General features: G+C 37.3%; 1 protein-coding gene across 1 annotated transcript in view; it reads right to left on the bottom strand.

Annotated features, from left to right (window-relative positions):
• man2a2 (mannosidase, alpha, class 2A, member 2) overlaps positions 1 to 23,898 on the bottom strand; it is a 77,231-nt gene extending 53,333 nt beyond the window's left edge. Inside the window, exons 1-6 of the mRNA XM_051920854.1 lie at positions 22,797 to 23,898; positions 19,531 to 19,708; positions 10,861 to 11,145; positions 4,806 to 4,950; positions 658 to 829; positions 221 to 348 (exon numbers count right to left, since the gene is read on the bottom strand). Of these exons, the coding sequence (XP_051776814.1) occupies positions 221 to 348; positions 658 to 829; positions 4,806 to 4,950; positions 10,861 to 11,145; positions 19,531 to 19,662 (862 nt within the window). The 5' untranslated portion in view covers positions 19,663 to 19,708; positions 22,797 to 23,898. The remainder of the gene's footprint in view (positions 1 to 220; positions 349 to 657; positions 830 to 4,805; positions 4,951 to 10,860; positions 11,146 to 19,530; positions 19,709 to 22,796) is intronic.
• Positions 23,899 to 24,730: the final 832 nt, after the last annotated feature.

The following is a 24,730-nucleotide window of genomic DNA, read 5'->3' as shown; positions in this document are numbered from 1 at the left end:
ATCTTATTCAAGGATCTTTTGACCCTGAACTAGATTTAGCAGGTTTGAAAATGAAAGGATGATCTTGCTGAACCATTCTCACCAACATTTTTTTAATTTTCTTAATGTCAAAGGTTAGTTTGTACCATGGATGATATTGTGTACACATGCTTAACAAATGGGCACAGAAACCAGAAAAAATGCCTCCATTTTACGTATAGAAAAAAATAACTATATTTACCAATGTTTTTCTTGAGCCACTGGTGTCCTTCAATCAGTTGATCAATCATTGCAAAGTAATGTGAATTTGCTTCATCAGTCATTACCCAGCCTCCAGTAACCATCTCCATCTGGCCCCCCAGAATTAACCTAATGGAAGAGGTTAACAATGAGAACACACTTTTGTTTTCAAGTTGATCTGTCAGTTTATCCCAATGCAGAAACAGCTTCGGCCTTTTAAGACTTTTACCATCTAATCTGATAGGATATTTTAACATTGTACTAAAAGAAACAAAAAAGATTTGGCAGGCCCAAAGCTAATATTTCTTTTATCAACAAATTTGTACATCAGAACACTCTTGTGAAGATTGGTTTTACTTCAAAACCAGAGGTCATCTTAACTGTTTAACCATCACCACTTACAATTAAATTAAATGCAAACACTTCATTAGTACTTACTTGCGCATAGCCTCTTGTTTTTTTGAATCAACACTCTCCCACCACTTGACAAAGAAAGATATCTCAGACCAGATGAACTTGCGACGTGGATCTTCTGCTAGTTTCACCACCATGTTATTGAAGATGTGCTGTGTCTGGTCCAAGTAGTACTTATCAAATGTTTTTATCCAGCCTTTCAAAATAAACAGTAAAGTCTGACATTTTGGAAGAACAAAAAGCATCAAAGTATAGTATATAATATTTACTGTATATTTCATACTAGCCCTTCATAAGCCCGCAAAAGTGAGAAGTGTTTGCATTATTAGAGGAACTGTTTTAAGCTTTGATCAGGGAAAAGATGCAACTATTTAAAACTCAATAATAATATGTCTTGATTGCTATTGTTCCTTTTAAAAAAGAAGTACTAACAAATTATAAATCAAGGTAGGTGACCATATTCACATGTTAAAATATGCATTTTCCATCGGAAGTCACATTTACTGTATAACCTACCTATATTAATTATAACATACCTATATCCCCTTGGGGATTAATAAAGTATCTATCTATCTATATATCTATCTATCTAAAAAAAAAAAGTCAGAATTAGTGTAAGCCCCCTTAATTTGGTGTTTTCATAAGAAATGTAATGATGGCTGAATTTCTAGACTGATTGACTTTGAAGTAGTATGTTGTGTAAGTTCAAAAAAATTTATTTGCTCGATCGTGTACTATCGTACGTCTTCAGAAAAAAGTAATAAGCAAAATAAATGTAATGATTTATTTCATGAGATAGAAGTACATAATAAACAAGAAATATCACATGTAATATTTGAAATATTAAAATGTGTGCTTCAATATAAATGTTTAAAGACTAAATATTCTCAATTGTAATAGAACTGTCATTTTTCACCACCTGAAGAGGTCCACAGGGGGTTAGATCAAAAGTATATGACCACAAATCATATTCATAATCACTGACCTTGAAACAGTCTAAAATGATACCCTATATACTTATGTTTGAAATTGGTCATTTTAACCTGACTCTTACAGGGTTGGGACCACCGGAAAAAAAAAATCAAACATCAAAAAAATTATCTTCATGATCAGCACCCTCAAAATAACATAAAACAACACTCCATATGTCTATATTACCGAAGCCTATTTTTTGAAGTTCTGTGAAAAGGAGTAACTTTGACCCCTTTAATCCCATTAGGGTTGTGAACACTTGGGGTCAGTTGATGCTTCATGCACAAAGTTAAGTCTTTTTGATCATTTTTGCTGAAGATACCTATTGGATTATGCTTTATCATAAGGGTTTAAACTCCTGCACACAATATGGTACAAACTATAAGCTAAGAAATGATCTATAAGGGTTTCTACAGCCGCTAAACCACCACATTACGAATGTTCTTATTAAAGTCTCATTCTGGATTGTGGTCTTTTTCTGTGTGGTGTTAATGTGCATTTCACCAAATGTATGCATGGGATTCAAATACAAACACAGTGTTTCTACTATAGTCAAAAATATGCTATTCAGTCATTTCCCATCCCTACAATTCTTCAGTGTAAGTATGTCTATGTTAGCCTATATATGGACTGGAATTCCATCCAAGGTGGTTTCCTGTCATATAAACCTTTGGCCTCCTGAAAATACAGTGGTGTGAAAAACTATTTGCCCCCTTCCTGATTTCTTATTCTTTTGCATGTTTGTCACACAAAATGTTTCTGATCATCAAGCACATTTAACCATTAGTCAAATATAACACAAGTAAACACAAAATGCAGTTTGTAAATGGTGGTTTTTATTATTTAGGGAGAAAAAAAAATCCAAACCTACATGGCCCTGTGTGAAAAAGTAATTGCACCTAATAACCTAACCTAATTACTGGTTGGGCCACCCTTAGCAGCAATAACTGCAATCAAGCGTTTGCAATAACTTGCAATGAGTCTTTTACAGCGCTCTGGAGGAATTTTGGCCCACTCATCTTTGCAAAATTGTTGTAATTCAGCTTTATTTGAGGGTTTTCTAGCATGAACCGCCTTTTTAAGGTCATGCCATAGCATCTCAATTGGATTCAGGTCAGGACTTTGACTAGGCCACTCCAAAGTCTTCATTTTGTTTTTCCTCAGCCATTCAGAGGTGGATTTGCTGGTGTGTTTTGGGTCATTGTCCTGTTGCAGCACCCAAGATCGCTTCAGCTTGAGTTGACGAACAGATGGCCGGACATTCTCCTTCAGGATTTTTTGGTAGACAGTAGAATTCATGGTTCCATCTATCACAGCAAGCCTTCCAGGTCCTGAAGCAGCAAAACAACCCCAGACCATCACACTACCACCACCATATTTTACTGTTGGTATGATGTTCTTTTTCTGAAATGCTGTGTTCCTTTCACGCCAGATGTAACGGGACATTTGCCTTCCAAAAAGTTCAACTTTTGTCTCATCAGTCCACAAGGTATTTTCCCAAAAGTCTTGGCAATCATTGAGATGTTTCTTAGCAAAATTGAGACGAGCCCTAATGTTCTTTTTGCTTAACAGTGGTTTGCGTCTTGGACATCTGCCATGCAGGCCGTTTTTGCCCAGTCTCTTTCTTATGGTGGAGTCGTGAACACTGACCTTAATTGAGGCAAGTGAGGCCTGCAGTTCTTTAGACGTTGTCCTGGGGTCTTTTGTCACCTCTCGGATGAGTCGTCTCTGCGCTCTTGGGGTAATTTTGGTCGGCCGGCCACTCCTGGGAAGGTTCACCATTGTTCCATGTTTTTGCCATTTGTGGATAATGGCTCTCACTGTGGTTCGCTGGAGTCCCAAAGCTTTAGAAATGGCTTTATAACCTTTACCAGACTGATAGATCTCAATTACTTCCGTTCTCATTTGTTCCTGAATTTCTTTGGATCTTGGCATGATGTCTAGCTTTTGAGGTGCTTTTGGTCTACTTCTCTGTGTCAGGCAGCTCCTATTTAAGTGATTTCTTGATTGAAACAGGTGTGGCAGTAATCAGGCCTGGGGGTGGCTACGGAAATTGAACTCAGGTGTGATACACCACAGTTAGGTTATTTTTTAACAAGGGGGCAATTACTTTTTCACACAGGGCCATATAGGTTTGGATTTTTTTTCTCCCTAAATAATAAAAACCATCATTTAAAAACTGCATTTTGTGTTTACTTGTGTTATATTTGACTAATGGTTAAATGTGTTTGATGATCAGAAACATTTTGTGTGACAAACATGCAAAAGAATAAGAAATCAGGAAGGGGGCAAATAGTTTTTCACACCACTGTATATATTTTCATTATCCGTTTTTCGTGGTTATAACTGGTTGGATGGTGGCTTTGATAGGTTAGACAACATTGTTGTACAGTGGTTTATATAGCTGCTTCACAGATTAGGAGTGCTGCTGCCTTTATGGATTATGCAAGCATGTCTGGAAGATTGCTCTTGTGAGGTCAACACAAAGTCTTTTGCTTTAGGTTAAAAGTGACACTAAATTAACCCAGTGGCAGAAAGTGATTGGGTGTGAGTGGATTGATATGCCATTTCACCCTTACACCAAATACCACTTTAAAACCCAAAAAATATTTTAAGGGTAGGAAGCATTCCTTATTTACCTTTATAAAAATACACCCCAAAACTTAATAGAAGATAATATATTAACTCCAATAATCAATTCTTAGAGTAAAAGGTTTACATTTTTTTTAGTCATAGTGAGATTATCTGCTATGAATCTCTAGAAATCAACCTTAACATCCGTCCATCCATTATCCAACCAGCTATATCCTAACTACAGGGTCATGGGGGTCGCTGGAGCCAATCCCAGCCAACACAGGGCATAAGGCAGGAAACAAACCCCAGGCAGGGCACCAGCCCACCGCAGAGTACACACACCCACACACCAAGCACACACTAGGGACAATTTAGAATCGCCAATGCACCTAACATGCATGTCTTTGGACTGTGGGAGGAAACCGGAGTACCCGGAGGAAACCCACTCTGACACGGGGAGAACATGCAACCTCCATGTAGGGAGGACCTGGGAAGCGAACCCGAATCTCCTAACTGCGAGGCAGTAGCGCTACCACTGTGCCACCCTCATCCTTAACATAATAAATGCAATATGACATTCAATTCCGTCAGACATGTTCTCTACAATACTATTTACATTTTCTCACCTGGATCATTGTGGGAGTGTGGTAAAACAAAAATCTGCAGCGGTTCATTGTCCCATTCATTGGTATTATAAGTGATATCAAATCCCTGCTTCCAAACACCTCCATCCATATTGTCAAAGTTCAATATTGAATACATATTCAGCATCTGGACAAAACACAAAAAGGAATGCTCACTACTTCACATATCAAATACAAGACTGAATTCCATTTTCTTGGAAATGGGATCTATCTGTAAATTAATATATGAATGTGGATATTAGTCCAAACTGATACTCATTCTCAAACTGGTCTACATACAAAAGTAGAGATGGCTTTTTATCCTGAAAATTATTTTTTTGTACATTGCTGTCTATGTAACGTAGCAGAGAATAATCATCAGCTAATACCTACAAGGAACGATGTAGGACAAAAAAGAATGGCATTTTCAATTTTACTTAGGGTCTTACCTGTCTACAGGTAAAACAAAATAGATATTGTGGAAATAAAACTATTTGAAAAAAATCTCTTATGTTATAGGAGAGGAGTGCCACAGCTTAAGGAATCATGAAATGTATGCAAAGTGAACTAAACTGACTCAAGGCTGAAAAAATAATTCTGCTGCTTACATTTTTAAACGTGTTATAAGTGCTGGGTGGTATGACCAAAATTCTATATCACGGTATTTTTCAAAATTATACTGGTTTCACGGTATTCAATTGTATTTTTTTCCCCATGCATGAGTGGATGTTAACATTTTCCACTGCAATTACTAGCTAAGAATAACCTATCCTACTGTCATGAGAATTGTACATTGTACAAAAAAACATTTTAATGTGCACACAAGTATTAATACAGGTTTGCATGGCCCCATAAAGTGATAGTTTTCAAGGGGGTGGCACTAATGAAGAGAAGGAATCACATTGCATGACAGATGCAGTCAAAATATAGAGCCTTTTTTACTGAACAAAGTCTGCAAACAACTTAAACTAAAATTTTGACAACATATCATCCAAAGAGGCATTTAGACTTAGTAAAATATCCAGAGGTGCTTGTCAAAAGTTGTATTGCACTGAGCATGTCTTAGATAAGGAATTATTGGTAAATAGTTTTTGTAAACCAACTACACTTTGTTAATGTTAACAATCTCTGTCCACTGACACATTAAAGTGACTTTTTACACAACTTTACCATCATTAAACTGCATTAATATATAAACTAATAAATAATAATAAAATAAATAATACTGCAACTTCCAGTAATAATACTATTTAATAATAAAATAAATAATACTGCAACTTCCAGTAATAATACTATTACTTCCAAGACTTCAAGCCCAGGTGCATTACACAGTATTCAGCAATTTAAAGTAAAATAAAATAAAACAAGTGCAACTTGGTGATGACATCTTTACCAACTAAACCATCATTAAGGCAAACTGCATTAATATGGACCTTGCTTCAAGCTAAGCTATACAGTGATCCCTCGCTATATCGCGCTTCGCCTTTCGCGGCTTCACTCCATCGCGGATTTTATATGTAAGCATATTTAAATATATATCGCGGATTTTTCGCTGCTTCGCGGGTTTCTGCGGACAATAGGTCTTTTAATTTCTGGTACATGCTTCCTCAGTTGGTTTGCCCAGTTGATTTCATACAAGGGACGCTATTGGCAGATGGCTGAGAAGCTATCCAGCTTACTTTCTCTCTCTCTCTTGCGCTGACGTAGGGGGGTGTGAGCAGGGCGGCTGTGTGCAGCTGCTTCCTGAAGGACAAGCTGCACGGAGCTTCGCATACTTAAAAGCTCAAAGGGCACGTATTGATTTTTTTTATCTGTCTCTCTGTATCTCTCTCTATCTCTCTCTCTCTCTCTTCCTGCTCTTGACAGAGGGGGTGTGAGCTGCCGCCTTCAACAGCTTTGTACCGGCGGTGCTTCACATACTTAAAAGCCAAAAAGCCGTATTGATTTTTTTTTTGACTGCTTGCTTTGCACTCCTTTGAAAAGGAAGATATGTTTGCATTCTTTTAATTGTGAGACAGAACTGTCATCTCTGTCTTGTCATGGAGCACAGTTTAAACTTTTGAAAAAGAGACAAATGTTTGGTTGCAGTGTTTGAATAACGTTCCTGTCTCTCTACAACCTCCTGTGTTTCTGCGCAAATCTGTGACCCAAGCATGACATTCTAAAAATAACCATATAAACATATGGTTTCTACTTCACGGATTTTCCTATTTCGCGGGTGGCTCTGGAACGCAACCCCCGCGATGGAGGAGGGATTACTGTATACATAAATAATAAAACTGCAACTTGCATTTATAATGCCATTTGTGGTATAGCCCTACGGAAGTGTATTAGGGCCACGGTGAAGAAAAAAAAAAATACGGACACAGTGAAGAAAAAAAACTATATGTCGAGAATAAAGTCGACATTTCCACTTTATTCTCATAGTTTATTTTGTCATTAAAGTAGAATGTCGTAAACTAAACTTAATGTATTCTGTGTGGTGATCGCTGCCTGCGCCTCCTCTTAGCGCAAGAGGAAGTTAGTTTAAGAAGCACATAGCAATTAACATGCCTCAGGGAACACTTAACACAAAGCATTTAATGTGCTACATAACTTATGACGGGGTTTGAGAAAATCTAGTAAATTAAATATTTGTTTTAAGATGAAGTTTAGTTTGTGATGTTCTACTTTAATGACAAATTACGAAAATAAATTCAACATGTCGACTTTATTCTCGTCATAAGCGTCGAGATTAAAGTGGAAATGTCAAGAATAAATTCAACATGTCGTCACACTATTACACAGTACAAAGGTACATTACGCAGTATTGAGAAAAAAATAAAATAAAACAAGTACAACTTGGCTTGCAGTATTATCCAGTAGTATAGAAACAGTATTCACACATTTGAACATTATGGTCCACATCCGACCTTTTAAAACCAAAGTATTTCCAGACAACAAAATTTTTGAGATGTGTGCAGAATGCTGATGTAGTATGCCAAACATAATTTTAGATATCAGCAATGTAGTTGTGTTAGACAAGGTACAGAAATTCTACTACTTTGGTGACATATTGAGTACAGTTGGATATGCGGGCACAGCAGTGACAGCAAAAGTGAGAGGTGCATGAAAGAAATTTCTGGGAGATGTCCCCAATTCTATTGAAGACCTTTTGGCATTTAAGGGAAAATTTTACGAAAGATGATTTAGGACTGGTATACTCAATGGCAGTGATATGAGGTTGATGATGGTGGTTCATAAAGTAAAACTGGAAAAAGCAGAAACGAGAATGATCATGTGGATGTGCAAGCATTATCAACTAGGAGGAAGTTAAATGAAAAGTTAAGAGGAAGACTTTGCATTGAGGTGATGGGCATTGTGCTAAGGAGAAACAGACTAAGGTAGTGTGGGAAGAAGATAAAAAGAAAGGGTTTCATCCCCAAATAATATGGAGGACTAAAGAGATTGGGAAAAAAAATTTTATGGGCAACTGGCTAGTCTGTGTAAACATGGGAAATGATCAATAAACCCGTGAAAATAACAACTTAGAAAAATGGAAATTGATGCTACTTGTGTATATGTTTGCTCGTATTTACCCTGCAATGAGCTGGCACCCATCCTGGGATTGTTCCTACCTCGTGCTTGATGCTTGCTGGGACTGGAGCGACCCTGTATGGATAAATGGATGTCTGGAAGACTTAAACATGTATAATGAAGAGTTTTCAGTGTTCCTTAAAAGTTTTGAGGAGTCTGCGTTCTAAGTTTACAGCTGGTTTTACATTTATTACAGACACGTATTGTGCGGCTATTGGTTACGTGGAGAAAGAAAACGGAAGGACAGGAATTGGAGGTTGGTATCTTTGACAGAGGCAGTACTGCTACAATAAATTATTCCATCTAGGGTCGTGCGCGTCCCAGCAAGCATTATCCGCAAGGCAGGAACAATCCTTGGAATTGGCACCAGCTCATTGATACCACTGTGCCACCGCATCCCCGCATGTTTAATACATGCTTTAATGCATTTCACCATGAAAATGATATACATCTTAGTATTCTAAAATATTCAGAGAGCAATAATATCATGAAGGTAAAGGGTTCTTTGTGGCATGCTCTTATCAGCATAAGAGAAAGCATATTTAAGAAGCACGATAAGATAAAGTTTAAGATAAAGTTTATGATGTTCTAATTTAATGACAAAATTAACTACAAGATTGAAGTAGAAATTTCAAGATTAAAGTCGACATTTTGACTTTAATCTCGACATGGACCTCTTTATTGAGACGCTGGGCTGCGACTTGCCTTTTCACATTGACTTTGATATATAACCACTTCTTTTTTATTTATTTTGGGCACTGTACAACTTTCTGAATTTGAACTTTTGAGTGCCTCTGTCACATTATACCACTCCAACAGTTTCCTTCTGTTGCTTATACCACTGCTTAGGCCACCAAATAGCACATTTTCCCTTGCCTACACTTCACTGAGCATGACTTCCATTTTGCATTTGCTGAAATTTTACTTTTCTACACATGCTTTAGCCATTGTATTTTTACAAAACACTGAACAGAAGGGGCTGTTTATACTGTATTGATTTGCATATTCAAATAGGCATAATTCTAGGAAGAGTCAGGGTGGAGCTTGTGGAACATGTGCGTTAAAATTTATGTTTACTGGGATTTATAAAGGGAAAGTCATTAGAACTTTGCCTGCGCACAGTTTTATGCATCTTAATTTTTTGTGCATACACATATTACTAGTTTTGTCTGTGCCCTTGGACACTACTTGCATATTCTAATGAGGTTTTCTTTCAGTTCAACCTGCATCTTAACAGATAAAATGGAGAACTGCATGACATGCAATGACTCATGACTTTTACAAGTTAACTTGACTCACCACTTTATTGGAAAATCTAATAAACAAAGAAAAGATTTTGCAACTGTGTATATGCTTGAATGTTCAGTGTGTTAGTTTAACACATGCAGCTAGGTGAGCAAGTAACACAAAAATAAATCATACAACAACAACAAAAAAAAGCTATTTTTCCAGAGACTGGAAGAAAGTATGCTTCAAAATTATGTTAGAAAAGAAATGTAAGTCTGGCACTTTTCTATATGTACGTCAGAGTAGCTCAGGACTTAAGTATATGCTTCATTCTTTTATGCATTTTTAAATGTAACAATCTTTAAAATAAGATGTGCATGGTAGCTAAACTGGTGAAATTGTACCATCAAGTATACAAACTATAAAAGGAACTCTTTAAAAAAGTGAAAGGAAAATGCAGATCAATATGTGTGTACTTCTTAGTTGTATCCTGTATCAACACAAAACTTCTTAACTGAGACTTTGAATTTTAAAAATACACATTCAAAAGACAGAGTAAGGAACAGATCTATTCATGCACTATCCTCAAGCAGGGTGAAATGAATCCAGGTAAAGCCCTGAAACCGTATATTTTTTAACAGAATTGCAGGCCTTAACCAAATCTGTTTGCCATGATGTTCCTCTTGACTTTTGCAATAAACAATGCTAATTGCCATTAGACACTGTTCAGGTTAGGGTTATTTTATTTAATGACACTAATTTGACTGCCTTTGTGGAGTGACTTTGCACTGTAAGGTAGCTGCTTGTGGGATGCAACAGATGGAGGAAGAAGCAATTTTGAAGAAAAACACGGACACAGCTCCTCATTCCATTCCTTATTCACACCATCATATTTGTACCACTCTGACTGCATACCCAACTAGATGCACTCTGCTCAATGAAATACCAAATTTATGCATTGCTCCCTAGAAATTTCATTCATCCATCCACTCATTTTCTAACCTGCTTATTGAGTTCAGAGTGACAGAGACCTGGAGCCCAACCCAGCAGCACTGGGCACAAGGTTGGTTCTCTACTGATTTGGAAACAGAATTGCAATGACAACTTCAAACAAAGCAGTTGCCCTTATAACACTAATTGACTAAACTATTAATTATTTACCATAACACTGTCAAAACAAATGAAAAAAGTAAACTTAAGACTCTGTACTAAACCGTAAAGACTATATATAGGGGCTTTATTAATCTTGACCAACCTTCAAATCACTATGTTCCTCATGGCTCCCAAGGGCAAACTGGCAGTCTTGTGGCATGACAGACAGGAAGCTGGATCGTATATCAAAGGGAATAATCCAAGATCCATTAGAATTTCGGAATGGCAGCTGCCCACCAGTTGCACCTGCACCTACTGCTCCTCCTCCTCCTCCTCCATTCTCTGTGAGTTCCAACACTGAATCTTTGATATGGCTGATGATCTGATGGTTTTCCTCCAATAGTTGTTCTAATTGTTCAATGCGATTCTGTAGCACTGAAATTTGGCTCTGAAAACAATACAGACAAATCAAATTCCAAGAACATTAGATTTTAGCAAAATTAGTTTATTTCAGGTTATTCCACCCTAAACACTCTTAATTTACTTAAGACTTTAAATCATAAAACATTTATGGTTCATTAATAAAAGAAACTCACTTTTTATCTCTTAATTACTAACGACTTGTACAATATATTGTACATATGATACCAGAATAATTATCTAACTGATCAATAGTCTGCAGCAAGAAGGCAGACAGGCTCCAAAATGTTTGTTTGCCTTGCAACACTTGATAATAAAGTGAAACTCTCACTGCAAGATAAGAGTAGAGCGCTTTCCTACAATTTCATTACTGCCGGACTCCTGTAGAGCGATATAGTAAAAGTCTACGATGTACCAACCAGTCTTAAAAGACACCACTGCATATCTGTATCATTTGAACCATGAGCAAAATGCCAGAAAAAAAGCAATTCCCCCAGTCCTCCACCCCCAAATAGTTTGCAAAAGTTTAAAAACAGTTTCAAGCTGGTGTCATAATAATACATTTTATTTAAAAGCTACTTTAAAAATAAACAAGGACACTGTACATAAAAAAATAAAGGGACACCATATATAAAAAAAATACAAAAAGTAATAAAAAATTAACATTAAACAATTCCAGTTAAACATTCATAATTTAACAGAACTAACAAACAACAATGCAAAAAAATATATGTTTTAAGTAAACAGAAAAAAAAAAAACAGAAAGTGTAGTACAAGTATGAAGCTCCAGAGCCAGGGCATACCACAACCCTGGACCGCTACGTTAAAAGCTGTATCAACCATAGCACGGAATCTGCACTGAGAAACGGGGAACACCATAGAGTCAGCTGAACGATGTGAGCGTGATGGAGTATATGGACTCAGTAAAGAAAACAGATAAGGTGGGGTTACACCACAAAGGGCCTTAAAAGCAGAGAGGTGAAGTTTACTTTAAATACAGAACAGGATAGGCAGACAATGTCATTTTCGAAGTGTAGGAGTAACATGCACCCAATGTTTTAAATGTGTTAGGACCCATGCTACTGAATTTTGCACAAATTGTACTCTGTTTAGGCTCTGAGCAGAGACACCAAATAAAACCATTTTGCAATAACAAGTCGTTAGGTGACAAAAGCATGAATCAGGGTTTCAGTTTCATTATCAGAAAGAGAAGGATGCAGCCCTAAGATCTGCTTAAAATCAAAAAGGCTACCTTAGTGATATTATTGATATGCGGTTCAAAAGAAAGCGTGGAGTCAAGAATAACGCCAAGATTTTGAACTTATATTGAAAAAGATCTAACAAAATTTGAGATTTCCATGAGAAAAAGAGGTAATTTTCCTAAGAGATGAAAAAATTCTGGCCTCGGTTGTTTCACTATTTAGTTTAAGAAAATTTGCAGTCAACCAGTGTTTTACATTAGCCAAAACGGCAACCAATGCAGGAGGTGGTAATAATGCATGTGTCAGTCCTGTACGTAGACAGACCTGAGTTATCATCAATATAACAGTGAAATTGTAAACCATGCTGTCTAATAACGGCACCAAGAGAAAGCATATATATAATAAAAAGTAAAAAGCCAAGAACTGAACCCTGAGGGACACCATGAGACAGATAAGATGGGTCAGACCTAAACCCATTTTGCCATTTTCGCTTAGCTGCTTTTACTAAAACAGTATGGTGTATGTGTGTATGTATTTTTTTTAAATTTGAGGAGCTAATACGAGTTGGGCATATTTTGATTTCTTAATTCTGACTGAAATGTAAAATATAGGCTGATAGAAATCTCTGATACACTTGAATTATAAGACGCAGAATAACTGGCTGAAAGCACCAGAACTAACTTCTTTTGTGATTGTACCTAATCAATGTTTGAGTGCATTACATGATTCACATGAAGAGAGCTCCAAACTACACAAAGATCACTGGTACAAATCAGATATACAGGGTGAGTCAACATTATGTTAACATTTGAATGGCGGAAACAATTTATTCACAAAACATACTTCATATATGCAAGATGATTTACAGGAATGTCTCAACCTGTTTGCCATTATGTTCAACACATGTACCATATGTGGCACATAAATTGTCCACAAAAATTGTATATAAGTTTATACATAGCAGTAGCATTAGTGTTAACACAATTTTGACTCACCTTGTATATACCTTGCTTTTCATCAGTCCTTGGGGTACATATTACACATTTTCAAATATTTAAATTAAATGGTGCTTCATCACATTCAAACACTCAGCCAATACAAGAATATAGTTAAATCAATGTTATTAAAGGGGCTCTTCAAGTAAAGAGCCATAATAAAACTGATTAAACAGATTTTTTTCACAACTAGGGCACAGGTAAAGTACATCTACAACATGAACACACTAGGCTATCTTAAACTTTCAAATGGATAAGCCTGCATGACAGCACACTTTCAGTTTACTCAGCAAATTCAGAGAATAATCTTTATTGTGTATACATTATACACTTTTCTTGACAATAACAGAGTAAAGATTAAATCACTTGTAACCTTTTTAAAAGAGAACAGACTGGATTACAACAGGCATGCCATCATCAATGGAAGCTGGCCTTTGAGCTCTGCTCTTCCAATAACTGATTTGAATTGAATGTTTTAGTTATTAAGGATGCTGATATGCCCAGAAATACAATCCAGATATTTTAAAACTGCACTGAGTGTTATGTACTACACATATCTAAATACTGGAATCAATTTTTTTTTCCCCACTACACCAATATCAGTTGGTCAAACTCAGAACAGGGATGTTATATTGAACATGAACTCTTGATTGTTATTAGACAAATATTTTTTTGGTCTTTGCTGTTTTTTTTCATGGCATTACAATGACTATGAAATTGGATCATAAACTAAAAACTATTTGGAAAATCTGAGCAAGCAGGGTGGTCCTCTACTGCATAACTTTCTTATATCCATTTGAAAGGATAGTGTAGGTGAGTCTTTACCAGGATCTCGAAATCAAGCTGCTACCAAGTTGGTAAGGCAGAATTAGCATGAGTCAAACACGTACAAAAGAAACTTCGTAGTCCAACAACGATCATTTTAAGAGAGTTTAGTGAAAATTCAAAGCAAAACAGTTCACACAAAAATAGATAAAAAGATTTGTTACACACGCAGAATAAAAGACAAAAAAGGAAAAATGCTTCTTCTATAAATTGGCTTTTTCCTGTTAACCTTTAGTTGCTTTCTATATTTAAAGGTTGTGTTGTTTTTCTATGGCAAACTTGTATATGATTTACTTAATACATTCAGTACGTTCTATACGTACGGCTCATTCAATATGGTCAAAACGATAAGTTATGAGATATGTGTGCCCTCCATGCCTTACCTACTGCAAGGTAGATCATAAACTCAGACTAATCTGCAGTCAGAGAGACAAAAAATAATTAGAATATTCCATTTCAATTCAGCTTGTGGGGGTTATAATAGAACAACAGGACCTACCCTAGACTATACATTAATATATAGCCAAACATTTTAACATAACTAAGAACATACTTCTATCAATTTAACAAAACCTAAGAAAGTAACAAATGGCTCTTACGGTTAGATTTTGTCCATATTGCAAATAAAGGAGAAATAAACACACTGTACAATAATATTAATGATGACTAAGGGGCTTTGCCCCCTGCTCGCTTCGTTCGCCAACCCCCCTGGCCTGTGATACACACTAGTCTCTTTGTGGTAATGCCGCTCGCGTATGGGAATGAGGATGTACAATTTAAACAGATTTTTATTTTCATGGGAATTGTTACAAATGCATCAACACAACGTATAACTGCCCATGATTGAATTTAGTTTCTTTCTCTCTATTAAATAAAAATACTTTTTCAAATGTTTGGCTCTGAAATTTGTTAATTGTCTTTGCAAAAGCTATTCTAACCGGAAACTGTTAACGTTTTAATACGAATGGCATATCAAGATCTCCTTCGTTGTCTAATGTTATTCGGGGAAGATGTGCTACATTACCTTTCTTGGATACATCCTTCTTTCTACAGTAATTCATGCGTTGTAAGACCAGATGTTGTTAATAGTTGTAGATATTCTTTGGGATATTGTAAGTTGTTGTTTTCATCTTCCGCACAATCACCACCAATGCTTTCAGCACAGTCTATTGATATGCATTTAACCAATTCGCCATGTAACCGTTCCGACATTTTTGGACACATTTAACCAATTTGATGTGTAACCGATCAATATTTTTGCCGTTAATTCATTTGACTTCCTCATTTCTCAGTGCTAGGATTTAGTTCTGGGCGGTATATTGGTTCATACCAAAAACTGGTTATTATTTTTGTTATGATAAGGATTTTTCTCATACCGCAACACCGGTTTAAATAGCCTAAACAACGTTCAGAACATGATGCAGCAGGAAACTGTTTAAGGGGGGACCTTTTTCACTGCTGCATCGCTAAACAGGCATGCAACGGAGCACATGCGTTAGTGGAGGTATTGAACAACGAAAATGGACAGAGAACATTCTGAAACTGAAGCTGTAGCAGATGATAAAGTTGAACATGAAGACACAGAAGAATGTCTGCCGAAAAAAGGAGCCGTGTCTGTTGTCTGAAGATAGTTTGGTTTTAAAAGGTCAGATGTGGACCATTATGTTCAAATGTGTGAATACTGTTTCTATACTACTGGATAATACTGCAAGCCAAGTTGTACTGGTTTTATTTTTTTTTTCAATACTGTGTAATGTACCTGGGTACTGTGTAATAGTGTGACGACATGTTGAAATTATTCTCGACATTTCTACTTTATTCTCGCCGTTTATGTCAAGATTAAAGTCGAAATATTGACTTTATTCTTGTAATTTGTCATTAAAGTAGAACATCACAAACGAAACTTCATCTTAAAATGAATATTTAATTTACTAGATTTTCTCAAACCTCGTCGTAAGTTATGTAGCACATTAAATGCTTTGTGTTAAGTGCTCCCCGAGCCATGTTAATCACTACGTGCTTCTTAAACTGACTTCCTCTTGCACTAAGAGGAGGCGCAGGCGGCGATCACCACACAGAATACATTAATTTCATGATATTCCTGCTCCCTGAACATTTAGAATACTAAGATAAATACTTGATTAATACATGCTTTAATGCATTTCATCATGAAAATGATATCATGTGGGGGCACGGTGGCGTTCAGGGTGCACTGCTGCGTCGCTGCAAGGGGGTTCCCTGGTGTTTCCTGCCTTGAATTTGCATGTTTTTCTGGTGGGTTTACTCGGCGTGCTTGAGTTTCCTTTCAAAGTCATGTAGGATGTGGGGTTTTGTAAGGCTATATTGACCCTGCTAGTATATGTATTGCTCGTATTCACCCTGCGATGTGCTGGCACCACGTTCATGATTTGCTCCTGCCTCGCACACAATGCTTGCTGGGATGAGCGCAACCCTGAATGGATGGCATAATTAAACATGTATCACAAAGATTTTTTTAAAGTTCTGAACACTCCGTGGTCTAAGTTTATAACTACAGTGATCCCTCGCTATATCGCGCTTCGCCTTTCGCGGCTTCACTCTATCGCGGATTTTATATGTAAGCATATTTAAATATATATGGATTTTTTGCTGGTTCGCGGATTTCTGCGGACAATAGGTCTTTTAATTTCTGGTACATGCTTCCTCAGTTGGTTTGCCCAGTTGATTTCATACAAGGGACGCTATTGGCAGATGGCTGAGAAGCTACCCAACGTACTTTTCTTTCTCTCTCTCTTGTGCTGACTATCTGTGATCCTGACGTAGGGGGTGTGAGCAGGGGGGCTGTTCGCACCTCTAGACGATACGGACGCTCGTCTAAAAATGCTGAAAGATTATCTTCACGTTGCTACCTTCTGTGTGCAGCTTTTAAGTATGCTGCACGGTGCTTCGCATACTTAAAAGCTCAAAGGGCACGTATTGATTTTTCACTGTTTGTTTTTCTCTCTCTCTCTCTCCCTGCTCCTGATGGAGGGGGTGTGAGCTGCCGCCTTCAACAGCTTTGTACCGGCGGTGCTTCGCATACTTAAGAGCCAAACAGCCCTATTGATTTGTTTGCTTTACTCTCTGTTTCCTTTGAAGAGGAAGATATGTTTGCATTCTTTTAATTGTGAGACAGAACTGTCATCTCTGTCTTGTCATGGAGCACAGTTTAAACTTTTGAAAAAGAGGCAAATGTTTGTTTGCAGTGTTTGAATAACGTTCCTGTCTCTCTACAACCTCCTGTGTTTCTGCGCAAATCTGTGACCCAAGCATGACAATATAAAAATAACCATATAAACATATGGTTTCTACTTCGCGGATTTTCTTATTTCGCGGGTGGCTCTGGAACGCAATCCCCGCGATGGAGGAGGGATTACTGTAGTTTTAAATTCACAAAGACGTTTATCGTGTGGTGATTGGTTATGTGGAGAAAGAAAAAGGAAAGATAGGAACTGCGGGTTTGGTACGTCAGATAGAGACGGCACACATGGAATAAAGAAAGCCCGCTCAGAAGAACATCCATTGAATTCTGTGTTCGTGTCACCGACCACCAGATCACGAATCCAATATTTACACAATATTTAAGTTAAATGTGTGCAATACCCATTCATACATCCAGTTTTTTGGAGCCTCGTCACACCTGCCATAAACTTCTCTACACTGAACGTACACCTGGGGAACCCTTACTGCAAGTGAGCATCACTACCATGCATGTTTAATACCTGCTTTAATGTATTTCATCATGAAAATTTATCTTAACATTCTACAATTTCAGAGAGCAGAAATATCATGAAGTAAATGTATTCTGTACGGCGATTGCTGCCGGGGCCTCCTCTTAGTGCAGAGGAAGTCAGTTTAAGAAGCGCATAGCAATTAACAACTGGGTCGGGGAACACTTAACACAAAGCATTTAATGTGCCTCATTAAATTATGACAGGGTTTGAGAAAATCTAGTAAATTAAACATTGATTTTAGGATGAAGATTAGTTTACGACACTCTACTTTAATGACAAAATAACCTATTAGAATAAAGTGGAAATGTCGACTTTAATCTAAACATATAGTTTTTTTTTTCTTCACTGTGGCCCTAATACGCTTCTGTTGGGCTATACCACAAATAGTATTATAAATGCAAGTTGCAGTTTTATTATTTATGTATATAGCTTAGCTTGAAGCAAGGTCAATATTAATGATGGTTCAGTTGGTAAAGGTGTCATCACCAAGTTGCACTTGTTTTATTTTATTTTTAATTGGTGAATACTGTGTAATGCACCTGGGCTTTGAAGTCTTGGAAGTAATAGTATTATTACTGGAAGTTGCACTGTCATTTATTGTATTGTTATTATTTTTTAGTTTAAATATTATGCAGTTTAATGATGGTAAAGTTGTTTAAAGTGTCAGTGGACAGAGATTGTTAACATTATGAAAGTGTAGTTGGTTTACAAAAAATATTTACAATTTATTCCTTTTCTAAGACATGTTCAGTGCAATACAACTTTCGACAAGCACCTCTGGATATTTTACTAAGTCTAAATGCCTCTTTGGATGGTTGAAAATATGTTGTCAAAATTTGAGTTTAAGTTGTTTGCAAACTTTGTTCAATAAAAAGGCTCTATAGTTTGACTGCATCTGTCATGCAATGTGATTCCTTCTCTTCATTAGTGCCACCCCCTTGAAAACTATTACTTTATGGGGCCATGCAAACCTGTATTAATACTTGTGTGCACATTAAAATGTTTTTTTGTACAATGCACAATTCTCATGACAGTGGAATAAGTTATTCTTAGCCAGTCTACTGCAGTAACTGCAATGGAAAATGTGGTTAACATCCACTCATGCATGGGAAAAAAATACCGTCCAATACCGTGAAACCAGGATAATTTTGAAAAATACCGTAATATAGAATTTTAGTCATACCGTCCAGCACTACTAGGATTGTGCATGTACTCATTTTTTATGTTGATAACCCTTCGTGATGAAATTCTTCAATAAGATTTGGGAATAATACGCCTTCTTTAATTGGGAACTTAAAGTGAGGAAAATATTAAAATGTGTAAGAGCTGAGAGCGCAGGAAGTGCGTCTGACAAAAGCATTCACACGAATGAGAGTTGAGGTCTTGTTTGAAAATGTTTGAAAAAATGTCAAGACAAAAGTCTCGCCTCGTGGGACTTGAAAAAATCTCTCTTCCAAAAAGTATAGTCTCCAAAAAGTCTTCTTGCGTCGAAGGATTTTTTATATAATAGAGAGATATATGAATTAATTTATAAGTTAATGTTAATACACTTTTGTACATGGAATGCCACTTTGCAACAAGGAGTTTACAAGCATATAAAAACACGGCTCAAATTCAGCTAAACACTGCATTGCCTTACCCGAGGGAAGTTTCCAGCATTCTGCCTCCGAGCAGGATCGTGCTGAACTCTGTCCAACATCAGATACAATGAAAACACTGCCACACAAAATATGGCTCCACCACAAACAGTCACCTGCTTCTTCAACTTCATCCTGAAGTTCAGCAAACACAGAATTATAAGGAAAGCAGACGAAAAGCTAAAAGGTTAAGAGAAAAAGAAAACAAATAAATAGCATAAAATAAACTGAATTTTTAAAAGGTGATACATAGTCCATCCATCCATCCATTTTCCAACCCGCTGAATCCGAACAGGGTCACGGGGGTCTGCTGGAGCCAATCCCAGCCAAAACAGGGCACAAGGCAGGAACCAATCCCAGGCAGGGTGCCAACCCACCGCAGGACACACACAAACTCCAAGCACACACTAGAGCCAATTTAGAATCACCCATCCACCTACATGTCTTTGGACTGTGGGAGGAAACCGGAGCGCCCGGAGGAAACCCACGCAGACACAGGGAGAACATGCAAACTCCACGCAGGGAGGACCCGGGAAGTGAACCCGGGTCTCCTAACTTCGAGGCAGCAGTGCTACCACTGCACCACCGTGCCGCCCCGTGATACATAGTACTTAGAATAAAGAATACATGGCATAGAGAACACAGAAAAGGAATTTTGATAAGATTTGGAAACAATAACACCAGTTTGATTGAAAAAAAATTAAAGCAATTAATTCACAAATCCATTCACCCACTTTCTATCTTGCTAATGTCTTTTAAAAATGCATTGACTGTCCATGTATTTATTTAAGTCTTCAAAAGCACACATAGCCGTGACACTGCAAATTATTCAAAAATATTAGGTATTGCACAAATACACACATTTCCTTAGGGCTAGCAATATAAATTTGATAAAACCAAAACCCTTTCATTCTAGTGACCATCAAGATAATTATACAAATACAACCTGGTTCAAAAAATTATCATTACTTGCCTCCTAAACATCTGTGTGAGGGGACAATTAGACGCCCGATTACATAAGTTAAAAGATCGGAGTACGATGATGCTGAAACATTTTATGTGCTGTATATATGTGAATGTGTTCAGGATAGCATTGGGGTACAATGGTTAACAACACACATCACAGGTCTAGAGTCTGGAATTTAAATGCCAGTCTGAGTCTGAACACACTTCCCACTTATCTGGATGGGTTTTCCACTCACATGTCATTGGTGTGTTAGGCTAAATGGCATCTCTAATTTGGGCCAATGTGAGTGATTGTGAATGGATGCCTATGATAGACTGGTGTCCAATCCAGTCTTGTGCCCAGAGTTACTGTGCTAATTAAAGGCTCCCAAGATCTTAAACTGTACAGTACAGTAGGGTTAGAAACTGAAAGGGTGGATGAGTAATTTTGAAGCCACACCACACAAAGCAAATTAAAAAGCATCAGCAATACAATAAATGTTTAAATAATGGTTTTAAAAATCAACAAGTGCAATACAGTTCAAACTTTGCAGGTTTCCCAGTTTACAAACTAACCTAAAATATACAGTATATGCGTGATCACGTAAAACATGGCGAATGAAATACACATCCCAAATTTGGCCTCTTCAGCTGTATTCATTTACAGTCTTCAATAGTGCAGTAGAGAGAGCACTGGGCCAATATAGCAAGACACTGACAACAAATTACCTTTAACAGCTGTCTGAAATTAAAATTTCATTCACTAAACCAATGTGCTTTATGGGAAATACATAAAAAAACAGGTCTGTCAGCATAAACAGAAGAAGGTGGTTATTCTAACTTTTGCAAAAAACAATCATGGTCATCTTAGCCTAAGCAGCTCAAATACTGTATTTTTACTTTTTCTGTACTAAAATATGTCAGTCATTGTCTATCCTATTCAGTCCTGAACAGGGTCATGGGGGGAACTGGATCAAATCCCAGCTAGCATAGGGTGAAAGGCAGGAACAAACCCTGGACAGGGGGCCAGTCCATCACACGGCAAACACCCCAACCACCAATTTAAAACTGCACATCCACCTAACCAACATGTCTTTGGAATGTGGGAGGAAACCCACACAGACATGGGGGAAAAGTGCAAACTCCACGTAGGGAGGACCCAGGATGCAAACACTGGTCACTTTATGAGGATGCAGCAGCTCCTACCACTGTGCCACCCCTGTGCTAAAATATACCACTGAAACATTCTGTAGATTGAACATTTAATGCACAGGGCTAAACACATAATACTATGTCAACTTCATGACATAAAATTCTCAAACATGCTTAATCGAAATCAGGGTCACAATCGACTGGAGCCTGCTCCAATAGAACTGGACTGTGGCTCCTTTATATTTATTTTCATTTTTGTAAAATAAGATTAATACAGTGTACCAAACACCAAATAAAATTCTGAAATTAGGGTTAGGGCAATGAGCCGATAGAAGTAACTAAAAAAATAACATAAATGTAAAATTCATCCACCTTAGGTAACATACTAAAATGAAATCATATGACTGCAGACTGGACAATATAAAGCAGACTTATTTTTTTAAATGGTCTGCTAAAGCTGTGAAGCTTAGACTCACAAATGTCTAAGGTGGGATCTGTTTGTATGCTCCTTCCCCGCAAATGCCCCCCTTAGGTGTCATAATAGCTGTAACTGTGGTGTTCTTGTAGAAAAATGAATTCCCATTTTGGGGTTTACATCCCATATTAAGCAACTTGGCTTTGCTATCCACACATTAAAAATACATTGAAAAAATAAATTCGGATAGATAAAAACTTGGAGAACTGATGCCGGCTTTTGCAGCAACTCTGAATGCTCTGATTATATAACCTACAAGGTATTTTTAATCTTTCGATTACATGAGTTGGCTGAATACATAACAGATAAAAGAATAAACTGTAGAATTGGAGTACAATTGGTCTCCTTGTCATTTAAAATGTGGATAAATATATCTCCCAAGAGTTTCACTACTATTGCAGTTAGCATACAATAAAGAAATCAACAGCAATAACACCATTTAGATAGACATGCCAGGAAAAAAACAACTCGTTTCATTTCCAACATGACAAGAATTATACATGAACGGGTATAACAAAGGATGGAAAGAGTACTAACATAATGATGACGGTTGATTACTTAAAGGTACTGTAAAAAAAAAAAAAAAGAAATTGATCCTACCATAAACACTTCCTTAACCTATGAACAGTTCACAAGACTGAAAATCACATCACAATTTTCTACATAATTTAAATCTTAAATAATTTGGCAAATTACCTTTATTGCAAGTTTAATTCATATACGCGGGAAAATAACAATCTCAACGTGTCCTTAATAAACCCAAAAGTAACGGTATGAATCCAGAGGTCACTTTATGTGAAACTGTGGCTGCTTGTACAACAAAACATTTGCGCTCGCTCTTCTTTATTACTAGCAGATGGCCGATTGAAGTATTATCTCCTTATCCATCTCAGGAGCCAGCTGTTACAGGCTTCAGCGCACAGTCTAACCTCCAGAGGGAGAGCAGGTCGCCTGCACAGTCAGTCCCACAAGTTTACTGCACATTGTTCACTAAAAACGGCAGACGGCCGGCCACATAAATAAATCCCTGGATCAACGACTAACCCATATCAAAAATCAACAAACACCATGCCTTGCCCTTTTTACCATACTAGTTCAGTGTTTCATGATTTCTTTGCTCCCGCGACGGGATTTTGTTGGAAATATACGTTTAGTACTTGAACCTTGTGCAAAAGTGTGCGGTGGATTTTTTTAATTCTTCTAAAAGTTCCAGGCCTTCGGATTCTCCAAATTCATATTAACACTTTTGATTCTCTCGTGATCTTCGCTATTCTGTAGCTTTGTTATTTGTATTTTTTCTGTTGTTCAATCGGTCCACGCCCTTTAAATAGAAATATTAGCAGTCTGTTTAACAGATTTAAATGTATCTTGCATTACAGCGCGAGACAAACACGGGTTGCCGCTTCCATAAGTCGTTTTCTGGAGCTGGACACTGTTACATCGTGCACAACTATATATATATATATATATATATATATATATATATAATTTTTTGCAATGTGGAGGTTTCACCGATAATAAACCGTGCCTAACAGCTACTGTTTTAATAGTATTTATCAGGTGTATTTCCCTGCTGATTTTCGTCACTAAATGATGTCGCTTTTAAAATAAATAATTGAAATATGACGGTAGTTAGTATAATTCCTCTTCTCGTTCACAACAGCTTCTACCGAATTCAACCATGCAATGCACACAGCGGCTTATTATGTACAGAATTCACGCGTCCTTTTTTCCAAGCGCTCCGTTTTCTTCTCTTCAGAATCTCAATCCTACCGTTATGACGAATGGCCTTCTGGTATACTGAGGGGCAAACGCACGTTTACAAGGTATTGTGGGATACATTATGAGGGGCGTCAGCCAAAATTGACAAGTGTGGCTTATCTCTTATCACATGTGGCGCTACGGTACAGCTATTCGCGCTCTTTTCAATTACATTTATAGACCTACTTTTTTGACCGCACTCGATACAAACATAACATAAATAAGGATTTGCCATTTGTGCACATATCGAGACCCCATAGCATAGTAAGTGCTGATAGCGACCGTGAGTCACTGCGAGACTGAACAATTGGTGCCAGAATTACCGTTCACAGACATCATAGGTCGAACCAGGTCAGGTCGATGTTTTCTAAGTGTTGTACTATCATGGATTGATGATATTTACTTCGGAATGGTACGGAAGCGTGTTAGGGCCATGGAGAAGAAACAAATACGGACCAAGTGAAGAAAAAAATGTTTATGTTGAGAAAAAAGTCGACATGTCGACTTTATTCTTGACATTTCCACTTTAATCTCGCCGTTTATGTCGAGACTAGTCATTTAGCCCGTTACAATAACGGGCGCTAGAACAGTAGTGCATAAACATTAGTAGGAACAGTATATATTAAATGGCAAGGGACTTTGACCTCATTCTTTTTGTTGGTCATATTTTTCTTTCTTTCAGCCTTTCTTTTGTTGATGTTTACTTGCTGAGCTGACCGTTCTTCGTGGGCTGCCGCCGTGTATTGTGTGTCTTTAATTTTCTGTGACAGTAATACTGTCTTGTACATCCGCTGGCTTGTACGTCCGTAATATACCTTTAATTTTCTCTGGCGGCAATACAGGCGTGCGCGTCGGTAATATGCCTTTAA

The sequence above is a fragment of the Erpetoichthys calabaricus genome, chromosome 17, assembly GCF_900747795.2.
Source record: "Erpetoichthys calabaricus chromosome 17, fErpCal1.3, whole genome shotgun sequence".
NCBI classification, from domain to species: Eukaryota; Metazoa; Chordata; class Cladistia; order Polypteriformes; family Polypteridae; genus Erpetoichthys; species Erpetoichthys calabaricus.
The sequence above is the reverse complement of the archived record's forward strand: the minus strand, read 5'-3'. Positions and strand labels throughout refer to the sequence as shown.